This window comes from Schistocerca serialis, chromosome 3, assembly GCF_023864345.2.
Source record: "Schistocerca serialis cubense isolate TAMUIC-IGC-003099 chromosome 3, iqSchSeri2.2, whole genome shotgun sequence".
Classification (NCBI taxonomy): domain Eukaryota; kingdom Metazoa; phylum Arthropoda; class Insecta; order Orthoptera; family Acrididae; genus Schistocerca; species Schistocerca serialis.
The window spans coordinates 883415890-883436383 of record NC_064640.1 but is presented as its reverse complement, the minus strand read 5'-3'; the positions used below and the strand labels follow the sequence as shown (position 1 = coordinate 883436383).

Below are 20494 nucleotides of genomic sequence, written 5' to 3'. Positions count from 1 at the left end.
GAATGTGTTGTGGGATAGCTCTGCAGTGGAATAAAAGAATCTATGACGTGTCACCTATTTTATTTGATAAACTGATTTATTATGTACTTGCTAATATTGCAGGGCAGGCAAATCTCTGCAAAATGTAGGCACACAACATATGGATGGGGGCCAGGAAATTCCACTGATGAAGTTCATATGGAATGATGTGTAAAGTAAATAACCAATCCAGAACTAAGGGTCTTTGGGACTGCAGTCAGTGTTTACAATTTGAAGAGTTGAAGTGTGAAAATGGTTAGCCTTCACAAAACAGCATTACAGATAGTTAGGAAAATAGCAAGTGTTATTTTCTTTTATGGACAAGTAAATGGAAACTGTAGGAAAACTCATTTGTTGCATCTCGCCAAATATCCACATACGAGACATTTAACACACACCATATTCCCAAAACCGCTCACGCAGTTACAGGAAAGAGGGTAAGCGTTATCACAATACTAAAATTAAAGAGGACAGCCCACTGTATGTCATACCAACTTTGAAGCCATGCTTGTTCTTTGGATGAGGAACCTTCTGTCAGCACTAAATCAGTTTCGTAAGAAATGGGTGTCATGCATAGCCTCAAACACTAACTAAATCTTGACCATTTGGAGAAAGTTCAAGTTTTAACTTCTGTTGAGCCAATGAGTTTTGCAATGCTATAGAAACACGCGTTTCCTTTCTATCAGATAAATCTGTTTCAGCGGATACTGAATGCTAAATAGTCACAACAGTCATGTACAGGCCACTGAGAATCTACTATCTGCATCTGCATTACACACTTTTAAGTGCCTGGCAGAGGGTTCATCAAAACACTTTCACGCCATTTCTCTACCATTTCATTCTCATACAGTGCATTGGAAAAACGAACATCTAAATCTTTCAGGGTAAGTTCCTATTTCTTTTATTTTATTAGGGTGACCATTTCTCCCTGTTGGTGTTAACAAAATATGTTCACATTTGAAGGAGATAGTTGGTGATTGAAATTTCATGAAAAGAATTTACTACTATAAAAAATGCCTTTTTTTCAGTACATCCATTATGGATGACGAACTGGAGATTTATTTGGGTATAAATATGCAACCAGCCACTTTTTTGGGTTTTTATATCATTTATTGTACCATAAACAAGTTTGAAAGCCACTAAAGGCTCATCACCAGATGGAGGTGTTACAGGAACATTATCTGGACCATGTGCAATGAAACACTGTGGTGATGGTGCTAGCGAAAATGATGGAAATTTATATACTTATTGATAGTGAAAAGTTTATGAAATAAAACACTGTTCTGTTTTGGCAACTTATAGTGCACTGCTACATGATATCCATGGAACCATGGTAAATATGTTCCAATAATGTACACTGTCCACTTACACATGCATTATGGGAACGGATTTGCCATCGATATTATCAAACAGTGCACTGTAAGCAACTAAAAAATTCATAAACTTCTTATTATCAATAACTATGTAAATTTTCATATTTTTTGTCACCACCACCACCACCCCAGCATCTAGCTGCACAAGGTCCAGATAGCGTTCCTCTAACACCCCCATCTGATGATGGGACTGCAGTGGCTCGAAAACTAATTAATGGTACAATAAATCGTATAAAAAATAAAAAAGTGACTGGTTACATATTTATATCCAAATAAAACACCAAATAAAAAAGTCTTGGTTTTAATGATTATTACCCCAGCTTGTGTATCATATCTGTGACATTCTCTCTCCTATTTCCTGATAATACAAAATGGTCTGTCCTTCTTCGAACTTTTCCTATGTCCTCCACCATACAGAAATACTCCAGAAAAGACGGACAAGCATAATATAGGCAGTCTCTTTAGCAGACCTGTAGCATCGTCTACATGTTATGCCAACAAAACACAGCCTTTGGTTCACTTTCCCCACAACATTATCTGTGTAACTGTTTCGACTTAAAAATCATTTGCATTTGTAATACCTACATATGTAGCTGAACTGTTAGGCTTTAGCTTTGTGTGACTTATCATGCAGCCAAAATTTAACAGATTCCTTATAGTGCTCGTGTGGATGACCTGACATTTTACTATATAGAGTCAATTACCACTTTATGCACCATACATATATCTTGCCTAAATCATTTGGCCATCTCCACAACACAACTGTGAAAAGAAGTCATTGAACATAAGGGAATCAATGGTCAATGGTGGCCCATATCTGCTTCCTCCGTGGTCAACTGCAATAGAAGACTCTGGGTTTCCGATAGACAAATTCCTCGCATTGTGGGAGGATATCACACATGTATGTGGCTCCAACATGATGGAGCCCCACCTTATTTTGAACATCTTATTCAGCAGATATTCCCTGAAAGATGAAGTAGATGTGGAGGTCCTGTTTCATTGTGAGCTTTTTCACATGATCTGACTCCATTTGACTTCTTCTTGTAAACTCGTATGAAAAGTCTTGTGTACTGTGCTAAAGAAGAACCACTGTCAATAACTCTCACTACCTGTGACATTGTTCAAACAACACCAGCACTGTTCGAGTCTGACACAATAACCTATTACAACAGTGTCATGCCTGCACAGAAGGCGAATGACGCCACTTTGAACAACTGTTGGGAATGTAATACATTGTGAAAATTTTGCAGATAACTAAAACTGTTAAAAAATCTGTCTACCTGGATTTCTATTGATTGGCGACACCATGGAGTGTCCTGTGCACCACGACCAGATAATGGATATACTTGGAAGGATAGACAGCATTGGTCGTATTTTTTTGTTTTATTAACCGCAAAATCGATTTTCGGTCTTCTTAGACGCAAAGAGATGTGGGAGTTATATGCAGCTCTCTTTTTTAAAAATTATAGCTATAACCATATTTCAAAACAAAAAATAAATAAAATTCTAGTACTACTTTCTGATAATGTATTTTTTTAAGAAAATGATGAGTAGAGAATAAAAGTGTAAATATTGAATAACAGTCTTGCATAACTGTGAACCATGAATGAAGAATCTTGAATTACTTACGCCTCTTATCCGTACTAATAGTCCAACGAACAGACAAGCTGTAACACAAAGAATAAATATTACCAACAGCTTCAGAAACTATCTTACATTACTATTTGAAAAAAGCATTATCAGTAAATTATGCAATCTCAGAAGCCATTGGCTTTCATAACAACATCATCGCTATTCGTATAATAATTTAATTAATAATATACTAGATTAGGAACATACAGAGTGGCTGTAGTAGACATCAAAACATGAAAAACATTAGATTAATGTTTGTTTGATACCCATCAGTTCTATTTTCAAATTACTCATACTTTATTAACATCTGTCAAATATCTTCCTCATAAATAGACAAATGCTAGTCATTTGAGGGTTTACTGTCTCAAAAGTATTTCTTATGACCACAATTCTTTAATTTTATGACACATACAATAAAGCCAGTATAAATAATACAGCATTGTACACTAGGTAATATGCCAAATGTGGTAGTGCATTTGTTATGACACTGGCCTCAGGATTGGAAGGCCATTCTGATTTTGATTTTTTACAGTTTTTCAAAATACCAAAACGCACAGCCAAAGGAGACCACCTGTCCTATCCTCATTAAATACATCTGCATATATTTATATGTCTGTATGTTTGTCAGGTACAGCAACAACTTTTAGATAACTAGATCCAATGGAACTTTTATACTTTTTCAAAGTAATTAACATCTGCATCCATGTTGAGTTGTCCAATGTTATCTAAGTTCAGCCCTTAAATAAGTTGTTAGGCACTTTGAATGCATTAAAATTTCTTTTTCTCTTTGCTCAAACATTCGAGCATAGTGTGAATATCCTTTTCCTTTGTACAGTATCGCCCCATTGTATTACAGAAGATAAGCACAAAAATTCTGTTGATCTCACATGATGGACAGTGATCCCTTGTATGATACACAACCATGAGTCAGAGTTAATAGTAATCATCAAGATGTATTTTCTTGAAGCACTATCAAATTCATGAAGTTTTTCCTGCCATATTTATAACCTTGTGGGGCCGAGCTGGCCTAGCAGAAATAATGATATTTTTAAGGCCTTCCACATTTGGAACTTCAGAACATTTTGGATGTTTCTTAATCAGAGCAAAAGTTATACCACTGCATTCACCCATAAGAAACCTGTGTTTTATGGTGTCAAAGGAACCATTAGTGACAAATATGTAAAACAAAATGAGTCTGCTCTCCAACTGACTGCGCAATTGTCACACTACACACAAAGGTTATGGCTTTAACTTGTGAGGTGTAAGATATTCAGGACTCCTGACAGGAAGCCATCTCGTTTTGCCACTTTCTTATTGACAGTTTCTTAAGTAATGTAGGATTTCACAACAACTCTGAATTCTTGTACAAGCTTTCTTTTCAGTTTCTTTTTCACATTTTCTGGTGAACTAAAAGCTTCGACATCCATCTTACAAAACACACAGATCTTAGTAAAACAATAAACTGAAAGAGCAGAAAACCACATTACAGTGCAAGATGGATTTCATACCAAATCTGGCATTCATTCATGCTGTGGCACTTAGATCTTGTTAGTGTAAAGTACCACTGCACATAGTGGTGGCGCCATCTTTTGGTGCCTTATAGGATGAAAATGGATATGACTTTCTACTTCAATCATATGGTTCTGTACTGGCATCAGAATGCAGATTACTATAGCAAAAAAAGTGCCAACCAACCAATTCTAACACTTAGACCAGTTAGCTTTTCCACTCTACATATGTGTCTTAAACATCTGTTTATAGGTCCAGGTCACAATCAATACCCTCAAGTTAGACTTAGAAATGTCTTAACTTTGTGCCTTAAGACTTCTGCAGAATACCTAATATACAGGATATAGCATATTTTGTCTTGGTATTTGATGTAATTGATTATTTAACTAACATGGCATGAAGGATATTTAAAATGGAAAACTGCATCACATAGCTTATGGCACTTTCCTTTCCCTTTTACAGGCTAGGATTTTTTTTTTTTTTTTTCAAACTACAACATTTCTCTCTTATGTATATAAAAATTAAAACTGGGATGCTTAAGCAATGCACTGTGTATGCTGACCTACTAATAATATTTCATTTAGATAAGTACAATCTTTGAAACTTGCAATCCTCATTTCAGTGGCTCTGTACAGATTCTTTACTTGGTTCTTCTTTATCTGTTTCTACGTACACACACTGTAAGCCACCATACAGTGCATGGCGAATGGCATGTTGTACCACTAGTAATCATTTCCCTTACCGTTTCACGTGCAAATGGAGCAAGGGAAAACTGACTACCTATATTCCTCCAAATAAGTCATAATTTCTCTTATATAGCTAGCTTCAAAATTTCCTCAATTGTGTTCCTGGAAAAGTTCAGCGCAGTTCATTGTCCATGTGAGCAAACTACTAGCATTCTCCTTCTCAGCAGTTCTATTACAGCAATAGGTGTGTCACATGGAAGTATAACTCATTTTAGTTCATTAGTTTGGATGGGTTCTTCTTCCAATAAGTGCCTCAGTTACCATTCTGTGTGCAAAACAGCACATGGAGAGAAGCAACATGTAAGAGGCTTTTCATTTTAGTGTTGCTTTATTATTTTTTTGTCATTTTTAGAAACAAATAATTTTCTTTTTTGTTTTTAGTAATACCAGGACACCATCATTACTTCTTGTTGTTGTTGTGGTCTTCAGTCCTGAGACTGGTTTGATGCAGCTCTCCATGCTACTCTATCCTGTGCAAGCTTCCTCATCTCCCAGTACCTACTGCAGCCTACATCATTCTGAATCTGCTTAGCGTATTCGTCTCTTGGTCTCCCTCTACGATTTTTACCCTCCACACTGCCCTCCAGTACTAAATTGGTGATCCCTTGATGCCTCAGATCATGTCCTACCAACCGATCCCTTCTTCTGGTCAAGTTGTGCCACAAACTCCTCTTCTCCCCAATTCTATTCAATACCTCCTCATTAGTTATATGATCTACCCATCTGATCTTCAGCATTCTTCTGTAGCACCACATTTTGAAAGCTTCTATTCTCTTCTTGTCCAAACTATTTATCGTCCATGTTTCACTTCCATACATGGCTACACTCCATACAAATACTTTCAGAAACGACTTCCTGACACTTAAATCTATACTCGTAGTTAACAAATTTCTCTTCTTCAGAAACGCTTTCCTTGCCATTGCCAGTCTACATTTTATATCCTCTCTACTTTGACCATCATCAGTTATTTTGGCCCCCAAATAGCAAAACTCCTTTACTACTTTAAGTGTCTCGTTTCCAAATCTAGTTCCCTCAGCATCACCCGACTTAATTCGACTACATTCCATTATCCTTGTTTTGCTTTTGTTGATGTTCATTTTATACCCTCCTTTCAATACACTGTCCATTCCGTTCAACTGCTCTTCCAAGTCCTTTGCTGTGTCTGACAGAATTACAATGTCATCGGCGAACCTCAAAGTTTTTATTTCTTCTCCATGGATTTTAATTCCTATGCCGAATTTTTCTTTTGTTTCCTTTACTGCTTGCTCAATATACAGATTGAATAACATCGGGGATAGGCTACAACCCTGCCTCACTCCCTTCCCAACCACTGCTTCCCTTTCATGTCCCTCGACTCTTATAACTGCCATCTGGTATCGGTACAAATTGTAAATAGCCTTTCGGTCCCTGTATTTTACCCCTGCCACCTTTAGAATTTGAAAGAGAGTATTCCAGTAAACATTGTCAAAAGATTTCTCTAAATCTACAAAGGCTAGAAACATAGATTTGCCTTTCCTTAAACTTTCTTCTAAGATAAGTCGTAGGGTCAGTATCGCCTCACGTGTTCAAACATTTCTACGGAATCCAAACTGATCTTCCCCGAGGCTGGCTTCTACCAGTTTTTCCATTCGTCTGTAAAGAATTCGCACTAGTATTTTGCAGCTGTGACTTATTAAACTGATAGTTCAGTAATTTTCACATCTGTCAACACCTGCTTTCTTTGGGATTGGAATTATTATATTCTTCTTGAAGTCCGAGGGAATTTCGCCAGTCTCATACATCTTGCTCACCAGATGGTAGAGATTTGTCAGGACTGGCTCTCCCAAGGCTGTCAGTAGTTCTAATGGAATGTTTTCTACTCCCGGGGCCTTGTTTCGACTTAGTTCTTTCAGTGCTCTGTCAAACTCTTCAAACAGAATCATATCTCCCATTTCATCTTCATCTACCTCCTCTTCCATTTCCATAATATTGTCCTCTTGAACATTGCCCCTGTATAGACCCTCTATATACTCCTTCCACCTTTCTGCTTTCCCTTCTTTGCTTAGAACTGGGTTTCCATCTGAGCTCTTGATATTCATACAAGTGGTACTCTTTTCTCCAAAGGTCTCTCTAATTTTCCTGTAGGCAGTCTCTATCCTACCCCTCGTGAGATAAGCCTCTACATCCTTACATTTGTCCTCTAGCCATCCCCGCTTAGCCATTTTTCACTTCCTGTCGACCTCATTTCTGAGACGTTTGTATACCTTTTTGCCTGCTTCATTTAGTGCATTTTTGTATTTTCTCCTTTCATCAATTAAATTCAATATTTCTTCTGTTACCCAAGGATTTCTACTAGCCCTCGTCTTTTTGCCTACTTGATCCTCTGCTGTGTTACAAGGCCAGGTCCGTCAATCATCCAGACTGTTGCCCCTGCAACTACTGAAAAGGCTGCTGCCCCTCTTCAGGAACCACACATTTGTCTGGCCTCTCAACAGATACCCCTCTGTTGTGGTTGCACCTACAGTACGGCTATCTGTATCGTTGAGGCACGCAAGCCGCCCCACCAACAGCAAGGTTCATGGTTCATGGGGGGGGCCATCATTACTTATAAATTTATATTTCAGCTCTTTCGAGCAATAGCAACTGCCACATTTTCCTTTTGCTATGAGTAATCTCTCTCTCCCTCTCTGTCTCTGTCTCTCTCTCTCTCTCTCTCTCTCTCTCTCTCTCTGTCTCACACACACACACACACACACACACACACACACACACACACACACACACACACAGATGCTAGAGCATTGTAAGAATGGAACTGTCAAACTGCTGTCACATCATAACTAACATTTAATTTCAACATCTTGACATCATTTACGATCTTAATAAAGTAGTGACAGTTACAAAACAGTCCACTAATGATGCAATATGGACATCACATCACTCTAGACATAGTTGAAAGTGGAATACTGGAGAAATTAATAAGACTGTAAACATCATGATGAAGTCACATATCTTCAGTCTGTAAACACAGCAAATAAACTGGCTTCACAGCCAGTGTAACAATCACATGTTAACAGCTACATGTCTTTGTAATGTCACAGACAGCATTTATTATTAAAAAGTATGTTATATAAGTGTAATTGGAGGTTGACGGTATTAAGAACGGCGTTAGTAAGCGCTGAGGGAAATGATTTAGAAAGTCTGGAGATGAATATTGTTGGCACTTTTTTTTCTTGGTAAAGAGAGAATTTTGTGTGAATAAAGAGAATGTTAAGTATTTGAGGGCCAATATAGAATTTGGATGAGTTCTTATTTTCTGTAGACAGGGGTTTGAGTTGAGAAGTTTGAGTTAGATTCACTTGCCGGTAGGAGGGCACTATATTGAGTGATTTCTTACTTTTGTTTGAATAGGGATTTGAGTTGAGAACTTTGCGTTAGATTAAATTGGCGAGAGTGATGGCTCACGTATACGGGCGTTTGTTTTTTGGGACGATTTTTGATTAGGCAGTGTGATCATGTGGAGCGAATAGTGAGAGTCGCGTGATCAATTAACTTAGCGAGGGGTCTCGTGGCGACCAAACGTGCTGTTGTATAGTCATGGCGGATTCGACTCTCAAGCGCACTTTGACGCCAAAAGTGCAGCACGGCGTTCTCGATCGCACAAAGACACGTGGTGGATGGCGAACGGTTGGCATCGACAGGTTTGAACGTGTCCAGGAAAACAACTTTAGCGCCAAAAGTGTGGCAGGGTGTTCTTTGTCAAACCACGTGCTGAGCCGAACGGCCAACTGTTGTGTGATTCCATTCCCAGGCAAACAATTTTAGTGGGAAACGTGCAGAGGTGACGAATACATGTGGTGAACGGACAACGGACCGTTGTAACGTCAACTTTGGCAAGTTCCAGTGTGTCCAGTGAAAACATGTTTACGACATGGGAGCGATCACTAGTCTAGCAGCTAGCGCAGGCCGGCCCCAGCGCGCCGTCAGTCCAGCGTGCGAGCAGCCGCCTTACGTGAGCGCCGATGGCAATGGCCCACGCACTGGCCGGTTGGGCCAGGGGGTGGCAACGATTTGAACTAATTCAGTTGGAGCGCGGATGTCGTGGCGACTGCACAGGATGTTGCTGCGATCTCGCAGATATGTACTGATTGTGTTGGAGAACACGTGATGACCGTACTGCTTGAAATAAAGACTTCAGTCCCTTTCCCCCTGCAAAATCAAAGGATGTGACTTAGGTTACTATAAGTGCACTTTATTATTTGACGCGATTTTGATAGGTTAGCAGTGAAAAAAGATAAGTGAGTGTGAAAGTTTATAGGATGTGGACTATTTCGTACGTGTGATCTATTATGGTGTTGGGATTTGAACATGTGATAGATTTTTGTTATGGATGTAACGCAAATGGCTTTATCACCACAAAAATCGGGCATCTTGAATAAATTATAATAATAAAAGATAATAAATAATAAAAACTATAAGTACGGTTTTCGAGACATTATAGTGTTGGAATTTGAACTTGGCGCAATTTTCTAGTGGAGGTAGACCAATAATAATAAATGATGAATGATAATAAATAATAATGAATAATAATAAAGACAAGTATGGTTTTTGCAGCCATTATCGTGTTGGGATTTGAATTTGGCGCCAATTTTTTCTGGAGGGTTTGGTTAGTGGATTTAGCCATATTCACCTATTTTACCGCCAAAATTCAAGATTCCTGATATTTTTTCTGGGGGTTAGGATAGTGAGCGTAGCCATATTGGCCTATTTTCCCGTCCAAAGCCGTCATCTTGGATGACGTCATGCACTGTTGCCAAGTCTACACGCCGCCATCTTGGATGACGTCATCGTCGGCATCTTGAATAAATTTGGAAACAATGCAGAGTGGCGTCACACGAACCTTGTCCTACTGAGGTGATTTCCTGTTTCACTCATTAGTATCCGACTGGGGTTAGTTGTAGGAGATATGTGATTGGTGGTTGTGCACTGGGCAAATTAGACACTATATCAAATAACCAAAACGGCCTTGCTGTGCTGGTACTGCGAACGGCTGAAAGCAAGGGGAAACTACAGCCGTAATTTTTCCCGAGGACATGCAGCTCTACTGTATGATTAAATGATGATGGCGTTCTCTTGGGTAAAATATTCCGGAGGTAAAATAGTACCCCATTCGGATCTCCGGGCAGGGACTACTCAAGAGGACGTCGTTATCAGGAGAAAGAAAACTGGCGTTCTACGGATCGGAGCGTGGAATGTCAGATCCCTTAATCAGGCAGGTAGGTTAGAAAATTTAAAAAGGGAAATGGATAGGTTAAAGTTAGATATAGTGGGAATTAGTGAAGTTCGGTGGCAGGAGGAACAAGACTTTTGGTCAGGTGATTACAGGGTTATAAATACAAAATCAAATAGGGGTAATGCAGGAGTAGGTTTAATAATGAATAAAAAAATAGGAGTGCAGGTTAGCTGCTACAAACAGCATAGTGAACGCATTATTGTGGCCAAGATAGACACGAAGCCCATGCCTACTACAGTAGTACAAGTTTATATGCCAACTAGCTCTGCAGATTATGAAGAAATAGATGAAATGTATGACGAGATAAAAGAAATTATTCAGGTAGTGAAGGGAGACGAAAATTTAATAGTCATGGGTGACTGGAATTCGTCAGTTGGAAAAGGGAGAGAAGGAAACATAGTAGGTGACTATGGATTGGGGGGAAGGAATGAAAGAGGAAGCCGCCTTGTAGAATTTTGCACAGAGCATAACTTAATCATAACTAACACTTGGTTCAAGAATCATAAAAGAAGGTTGTATACCTGGAAGAATCCTGGAGATATTAAAAGGTATCAGATAGATTATATAATGGTAAGACAGAGATTTAGGAACCAGGTTTTAAATTGTAAGACATTTCCAGGGGCAGAAGTGGATTCTGACCACAATCTATTGGTTATGAACTGCAGATTGAAACTGAAGAAACTGCAAAAAGGTGGGAATTTAAAGAGATGGGACCTGCATAAACTGAAAGAACCAGAGGTTGTAGAGAGTTTCAGGGAGAGCATAAGGGAACAATTGACAGGAATGGGGGAAAGAAATACAGTAGAAGAAGAATGGGTAGCTCTGAGGGATGAAGTAGTGAAGGCAGCAGACGATCAAGTAGGTAAAAAGACGAGGGCTAATAGAAATCCTTGGGTAACAGAAGAAATATTGAATTTAATTGATGAAAGGAGAAAATATAAAGATGCAGTAAATGAAGCAGGCAAAAAGGAATACAAACGTCTCAAAAATGATATCGATAGGAAGTGCAAAATGACTAAGCAGGGATGGCTAGAGGACAAATGTAAGGATGTAGAGGCTTGTCTCACTAGGGGTAAGATAGATACTGCCTACAGGAAAATTAAAGAGACCTTTGGAGAAAAGAGAACCACTTGTATGAATATCAAGAGCCCAGATGGCAACCCATTTCTAAGCAAAGAAGGGAAGGCAGAAAGGTGGAAGGAGTATATAGAGGGTTTATACAAGGGCGATGTACTTGAGGACAATATTATGGAAATGGAAGAGGATGTAGATGAAGACTAAATGGGAGATAAGATACTGCGTGGAGAGTTTGACAGAGCACTGAAAGACCTGAGTCGAAACAAGGCCCCGGGAGTAGACAACATTCCATTAGAACTACTGATGGCCTCGGGAGAGCCAGTCATGACAAAACTCTACCATCTGGTGAGCAAGATGTATGAGACAGGCGAAATACCCTCAGACTTCAAGAAGAATATAATAATTCCAATCCCAAAGAAAGCAGGTGTTGACAGATGTGAAAATTACTGAACTATCAGTTTAATAAGTCACAGCTGCAAAATACTAACGCGAATTCTTTACAGACGAATGAAAAAACTGGTATAAGCCGACCTCGGGGAAGATCAGTTTGGATTCCGTAGAAATGTTGGAACACGTGAGGCAATACTGACCTTACGACTTATCTTAGAAGAAAGATTAAGAAAAGGCAAACCTACGTTTCTAGCATTTGTAGACTTAGAGAAAGCTTTTGACAATGTTAACTGGAATACTCTCTTTCAAATTCTGAAGGTGGCAGGGGTAAAATACAGGGAGCGAAAGGCTATTTACAATTTGTACAGAAACCAGATGGCAGTTATAAGAGTTGATGGGCATGAAAGGGAAGCAGTGGTTGGGAAAGGAGTGAGACAGGGTTGTAGCCTCTCCCCGATGTTATTCAATCTGTATATTGAGCAAGCAATAAAGGAAACAAAAGAAAAATTCGGAGTAGGTATTAAAATTCATGGAGAAGAAGTAAAAACATTGAGGTTCGCCGATGACATTGTAATTCTGTCAGAGATAGCAAAGGACTTGGAAGAGCAGTTGAACGGAATGGACAATGTCTTGAAAGGAGGATATAAGATGAACATCAACAAAAGCAAAACGAGGATAATGGAATGTAGTCGAATTAAGTCGGGTGATGCTGAGGGAATTAGATTAGGAAATGAGACACTTAAAGTAGTAAAGGAGGTTTGCTATTTAGGGAGTAAAATAACCGATGATGGTTGAAGATATAAAATGTAGACTGGCAATGGCAAGGAAAGCGTTTCTCAAAAAGAGAAATTTGTTAACATCGAGTATAGATTTAAGTGTCAGGAAGTCGTTTCTGAAAGTATTTGTATGGAGTGTAGCCATGTATGGAAGTGAAACATGGACGATAACTAGTTTGGACAGGAAGAGAATAGAAGCTTTCGAAATGTGGTGCTACAGAAGAATGCTGAAGATAAGGTGGGTAGATCACGTAACTAATGAGGAGGTAGTGAATAGGATTGGGGAGAAGAGAAGTTTGTGGCACAACTTGACTAGAAGAAGGGATCTGTTGGTAGGACATGTTTTGAGGCATCAAGGGATCACAAATTTAGCATTGGAGGGCAGCGTGGAGGGTAAAAATCGTAGAGGGAGACCAAGAGATGAATACACTAAGCAGATTCAGAAGGATGTAGGTTGTAGTAGGTACTGGGAGATGAAGAAGCTTGCACAGGATAGAGTAGCATGGAGAGCTGCATCAAACCAGTCTCAGGACTGAAGACCACAACAACAACAACATCAAATTTACTGAAAACAATGTATTTTCTGACATTTCTCTTATTCAGCAAAGTTATTCCTGCTATTGCCAGTCTTACATTTTATATCCTCTTAAATAAACACAAGTATTTTGGCATTGCTTGAATGGGAACATCATCAGCCAGTTAATGTAGTATATTAATTGAGACATTATCATGCTCTAAAACTGTACAAATGGTATGTTTTCACATAATTATTGCCTTATTGCCACTAACACAGGGAACATTTTTATTTCATGGCACCCTTAGGCCAGCTATGTCTTCAGCATGGTGCAACACACATTTTATTTGCTTGAACACTTGGAAAACAAATGTACTTCAGTATCCTGTTGAAAGCTGCAAAATCCTCATAAACCAAAAAGAATTTACTGGATAATGTCATCACAAAAACTTTTGCAGTCAGCTGCACTGTTTTCTACAGAGTTTGCCAAGTTTGTTTCAGAACTCATTACTGCAATTATACTATGAAAACTTAACATTTGATTTAGGCTGGAAGCAAACGTGACTACTCAGTAACTGAACACAGGAAGAAGTTCAAAAGGATATTTTCAATGGACATGAATCATAACAGAAATTAACACTAAATGGGCAATTACTCCTGAACAGTAGATTATTAAAAGAGGAAATAAATTTAGAGACATACTCTTCTTAAAGCCAAAAAGATGGACTTACAGAAAACTAAACATCTCTGAAAGGATCAAAACTGATTTAATTTCTTATAAAATTTGTGTTAAGGTTTTTGTTTCCTTTTAAAACTGTCTTTGTAGGCCCCTTAAACATTCTCTTTGGTAGAGCTTTCACAACCAAGCTTCAGTAAATTGCATTGAACATAGCAAACATTGACCACTCCCTTTGCAAAACACGATATTTTTACCAAGCTCAATAATACAGGGTGTACATACAGTCTGGGAAGACTTTCAGTTATTATTGCACAAGAACCAAACATTGTACAGATATCATACATGTGTCATTTTGAAGAGAAACCCTGAAAGTTTTTTTTTTTTTTTTTCATGTATACAACAGCGTAATTTGGTAATTTGATGATCGTCAGCATTAGTCACAAACATGGTGAGTTCAGGTGCGGAGTGAGCTTTCTGTATGTTTGAATTCGTCAAAAACAAGTGTGCTACAGCTGTTCAATGGATGTTTAGAACCAAGAACGGTAAGAAGTCACCAACAAGGAAGGCCATTTAGCACTGGCACAACAAATTCTTTACAACGGGTTGCTTGTGCCCGGGAAAGAGCAGTGGACGTCCCAGTGTGAATGAAGTGAATGTGGAGCACGTACAAGCGACATTCATAAGGAGCCCAAAGAATTCAGTGTGTCATGCATCCCATGAACTCGAAATGGCTCCAATGACAGTGTGGAAAGTGCTGCAACAGAAACGTTCTATGAAACCATTCAAATTGGAGCTAGTGCAGAAGCTCAAGGATGACAACAAAGACGAGCATTTTTAGTTCTGTTTGCAGTTGCAACAATTGAATGAGGATGGGGATGGCATTGTTAATTGCTTAATTTTTAGCGATGAAGCCACTTTCCACACTAATGGGGAAGTGAACAGGCACAATTGTCGAATCTGGGGTACAAAGCATCGACATGAATGCATTCAATTTGGGCATAATTCCTCAAAGGTAAATGTTTTTTGTGCCTTATCACATCGAAAACTGTACAGGCCATTCTTCTTCACCAAGATCACTCACATTGGATATTCCTACTTGGAAATGTTGCAGCAGTGGCTAATGTCTCAAATGCAATCAGACTCTCCATTCATCTTTCAGCAGGATGGGGCTCCACCCCATTTTCATCATCAAATTTGTGGTTACCTGAACATGGAGCTGCCACATCGATGGCTCGGCCGTGTTAGAGAAGGGGACAGCTGTTTCATGAAATGGCCTCCCCAATCACCAGATCTCACTCCGTGTGACTTTTTTTCTGTGGGGACACATTAAAGATCTGGTGTATGTACCGCCTCTACCACATGATGCAGCAGAGCTCCGGGAGAGAATAGGGAAAGCGACTGCCACAGTCGACGATGATATGCTGGGACGGATATGGTAAAAATTTGATTACCATATTGACGTCTTCCGGGACACTCATAGTTCGCATATCAAATGTTTGTAAAAAAAACTTTCAGAGGTTCTCTTCAAAATGCAATATGTATGACATTTGTACAATGTTTAGTTCTTGTGCAATAAATAATTTGAAAGTGTTTCCGGACTTTAGGTACACCCTGCATACTTTACTCATGTGCTAACTTGCTTGATATTACAACTCTATACCCTAAAAACTTATGGCCAAACATTTGTCTCTGCATTAAACCCTCTCACAATTAAATGTTTGAGCTCCAATTCATTGTGCCTGTCTATGAATTTCTTGGAACATGTAAATTTTGTAATTATTTGTAGTAGTATTATATGCCTTGGTGATCGTTTCTGATATAACTACATTATGCTCAGTGATCCTTATTATGTGAAGATCTTCTAACAAATCTGATACCACATAATTTTTGTGCTTGCAAACTATCTGTGTTCAGTAGTTTCCAGAGATCCTTAGCTGGTTTTGCAGTATATTTAGTATCATTTCTGATAATAAATAGTAATATTCCCCGTTTGTTAATGTGAGACTAAAAAATCTGCAGACAGGAAGTTTCAAAACAGTGCACACTCCACTGTAGACGGAAAAATTCATTCTGGAAATAATCTCCAAGAGTGTGGTAAACCATTTCTCTACAATTGTTATAACCTCAAGTTTAACACATATATTTCAGAACGACACAACACATATAAGTCACAGAGTAAATTGACAAGCAAGACACATGTACACGTTAGCATTCGAATGAGCACTGAGTCCCAGTCTAGCGGCCGCTGCTCGGCTGGCCGCTTAGATGGCGCAGCTGCTGCATGGCTGGCAGACAGCGCCGCACGTAGAGGACGCACGTAATTGTGCGGCAGCGCTTTGAATGATTGGCAAGTCACAACACTTTTCCCCCCTTTGAAATTTTTGCACTGGTCTTGATGGAGGTGTCCTGGAGATGGCTAACTCCATAGGCGTTGTTTGACAGGCCGTACAGTCTCAAGGAGGAGGCTTCCCGTATGGACGGAAGTGTCCCCAATGATAACAGGGCGAGATGACAGGAGACGTGGGGGTCGAATCTGCTGGGGCCCCATGCACCAATCTGCCCGTTGCGGCAAGTCCAGTTGATATGACAGGAGACATGGGCGATGTGTCGGCGTCCGTTGGAGGAGGAGGCGAGCAGATTTGCTCTGACAGAGGATGGTCATCTGGTTCCTGCATGGGCACGTCTTCTGGTGGCGTCCGTTCTTGTGCTGGCATCGCAATGACGGTGAGAGGGCTGCGTTGTGAGTATTGAGAGATGCCAAGATCCCGAGCGTCAGGTAGAGCCAAAGGTGGTGTAGCGGCATTCGGAACAAGCGCTGCTGGCACACGAGGCCAAAGCTGGTCCGAATGACGCACTGCAACACCCGTGTCCGTCTGGATTTCATACAGGTGTCTGCCACGGTGTCTTAAGATGCGGCCCGGGCTCCATTTTGGCTGCCTGCCATATCCCCGTACCCAGACGAGGTCATCGGCGGTAAACCAGCCAAGTGAAGGCACCCGCGGCCATAAGGTGGAAGGCCGCAGAAGATGAAGTAGCGTGCGGGGCTGTCGGCCATGTAAGAGCTCAGCCAGGCTGTGGTCGCCCATGGGGGTGAAACAGTAAGACGCCAGAAACTGGAGAAGAGCATCATCAGCAGCAGAAGAAGTCAGAAGTTTCCGCAACTGAGCCTTAAATGTGTGGACCAGTCGTTCAGCCTCACCGTTGGATTGTGGATGGAACGGCGGGGCCGTGACATGCATAACGCCGTGACGAGCACAAAAATCCACAAATTCGGAAGAGGCAAATTCCGGACCATTATCAGTAACAAGAGTAGAGGGGAGGCCTTCCAAAGAAAAAATGCGGGCAAGAGCACTGGTGGTTGCCGCGGTGGTAGGCGACGTGCAACGGACAATGAAAGGAAAGTTAGAGTAGGCGTCAATTACGAGGAGCCAATAAGTACTTAAAAAGGGTCCCGCAAAGGCAGCATGAATGTGCTCCCAGGGCTTCTCAGGCGAAGGCCACGGTGACAAAGATGACTTTGGGACAGCGGCCTGTGATGCACAAGGGCCGCAGGCAGCGACCATGTGTGCTATTTCAGAGTCGATGCCAGGCCAGTACACATGACGGCGTGCCAGAGATTTTGTGCAGGACACACCCCAGTGCCCTTGGTGAAGGAGGCGCAAGACCGAAGCACGCAAAGATGCAGGTACCACAACAAGCGGAGATGTAGGGCGAGGAAGGACATCGATCGCAGCGACAGTTTGCTGAAGCGGACGAATACCATCCTGAGAGAGTTGAAACCCCAAGTACGTGATAGATGCCTGAAAAAATTGTGATTTCAGAAGATTACACTTAAGACCGGCAGTCTGTAAGACATGAAAAAGTGTGTGGAGATTTTGAAGATGTTCTTCAGTGGTGGAGCCAGTGACAACAATGTCGTCCATGTAATTGATACACCCAGGGACAGGGAGCAATAATTGTTCCAAGAATCGCTGAATGAGAGCAGGGGCGCTAGCAACCCCGAATGGCAAGCGTTGGTATTGATAGAGGCCGAAAGGCGTGTTAAGGACCAGAAACTGCCGGGAAGCAGCATCGAGAGGAAGTTGATGATAAGCTTCTGACAGGTCAATTTTAGAAAAATACTGGCCTCCAGCAAGTTTAGTGAACTGTTCTTCAGGACAGGGCATAGGGTAAGTGTCGATGAGGCATTGAGCATTTACAGTGGCTTTGAAATCACCACAGAGACGAATATCACCATTTGGCTTAGCAACGACAACAACAGGAGAGGACCACTCACTGGAAGTGACAGGAAGCAAGACCCCTGAAATAGTGAGACGATCCAACTCCCATTTTACCCGATCACGAAGGGCCACAGGAATGGGCCGAGCCCGAAAAAACTTAGGCCGAGCAATGGGTTTGAGCGTGATATGAGCTTCAAAGTCGTTTGCACGGCCTAACCCAGGAGAAAAAAGGGACAAAAATGTCGTCGACAAGGAATCCAGTTGAGCATAAGGAATAGCATCAGAGACAATATTGACAGAGTCATCTATGGAGAACCCAAAAACGCAAAATGCATCGAAACCAAAAAGATTTTCTGCATTGCTCTGGTCGACCACAAATATGGGAACAATGCGAACGATGGATTTGTAAGATACCTCAGCATTAAACTGTCCCAAGAGAGAAATCTTCTGTTTATTGTACGTCCGTAATTGCCGAGTGACAGGTGACAGAAGTGGAGAACCCAACTGAAGATACGTCTGAGAATTAATTATAGTGGCAGCACAACCAATATCTACTTGCATGCGAACATCTCGACCAAGGATTTGGACAGTGAGGAATAACTTCCCTGAAAGGGAAGAAGTGCAATTGACAGACAACACAGAATCAGAATCAGCGTCATGTTCATGAACATCATGTATGCGGTCGGATTTGCAAACGGAAGACACATGACCTCCTTTTTGCAATTGTGACACACAGCCCAACGTTGGGGACAATCCTCGCGTGAATGTTTCGTAAAACACCGCGGACATGAAGGAAGTTGCCGGGGTTTTAGCTGGAGTTTCTTAGCAGGTTATTTACGGCTAGGCCGAGGCTGCGTGTGGGAGCGCACTACGGCCACGTCGGCCGGCAGGGACGCACCGCACGCATCGTCAACAGTGCACAGAGGTTGTATTTCCCCGACATCACCCCATGCCTCTACTTGCGCCCCCGCAGCGCGAGAAATTTCAAAAGACTGCCCAATGGAGAGAACTTCATCTAGAGTTGGATTCGCCAACTGAAGGGCATGTTGCCGAACTTCTTTGTCGGGCACTGACCGAATAATAGCATCCCGTACCACGGAATCGGCATAGGATTCTTTGTGAACGTCAGTAACAAATTGACACTTTCGACTGAGGCCGTGAAGTTCAGAAGCCCAAGCGCGATAGGATTGATGTGGCTGTTTTTGACAACAATAAAAGGTAACACGAGAGGCTACCACATGTGTTTGCTTTTGAAAATAGACAGACAGAAGTGAGCACATTTCAGCAAAGGACAAAGACGCAGGATCCTTCAAAGGAGCCAATTGCGACAACAACCGACACATTTGAGGTGAAATCCAGGAAAGGAACATGGTTGTTCGACCGTGACATGAAATGCCAAGAAGTGCTGTCGAAGACGTTTTTCATAATCAGACCAGTCTTCCACCGTCTCGTCGTAAGGAGGAAAAGGAGGTATAGCCAATGACGAGAAACGCCCCGCATTTGACGACGCGACGAAATCGCGAATCACCGCTGTTAGAAGCGTTTGCTGTTCAAGGAGATTTTGCAATAGTTGCTCAACAGTAGCCATGGAACCCTGTGGGTCAACAGTGAAAAGGAAAAATCCACTACCTCGTCGCCAATTGTTATAACGTCAAGTTTAACACATATATTTCAGAACGACACAACACACATAAGTCACAGAGTAAATTGACAAGCAAGACGTGTACATGTTAGCATTCGAATGAGCACTGAGTCCCAGTCTAGCGGCCGCTGCTCGGCTGGCCGCTTAGGTGGCGCAGCTGCTGCATGGCTAGCAGACAGCGCCGCATGTAGAGGACGCGCATAATTGCGCGGCGGCGCTTGGAATGATCGGCAAGTCACAACAACAATATCTTTCCTTCCAAGAGAGCTAGTCCTGCAAGGTATGTATGAGAGCTTCCGTGAAGTCTGGATGATAGGAGAAAGATACTGGTGGAAGAAGAGCAGTGAGAGCAGGTCAGAGATTGTACCTGGGTACCTCAGTCAGTAAGAAAATTGCCTGTGAAAGGAAAGATTTTTGGTTCAAGTCTCAGTCCAGTTTTCATTTGCAAGTAAGTTTCAAAACACCACACATTACACTGCATAGCGAAAAATTCATTTTCTTTCTTCTACTCTCGAAATTTATTATTATTATTATTATTATTATTATTATTATGGTAATCTTCCAGTTATTATTATTATTATTATTATTATTATGGTAATCTTCCAGTATCCTGCATACTCATTTTTATCAACTGGCTGATTAGCTC

The 20494-nt window shown here is 41.0% G+C and overlaps 1 protein-coding gene across 1 annotated transcript in view; it reads right to left on the bottom strand.

Moving 5' to 3' along the window:
• LOC126471296 (uncharacterized) overlaps window positions 1–20494 on the bottom strand; it is a 172406-nt gene that overhangs the window by 128204 nt on the left and 23708 nt on the right. The window contains exon 5 of the mRNA XM_050099416.1: window positions 3021–3058. Coding sequence (XP_049955373.1) covers window positions 3021–3058 — 38 coding nt within the window. The remainder of the gene's footprint in view (window positions 1–3020; window positions 3059–20494) is intronic.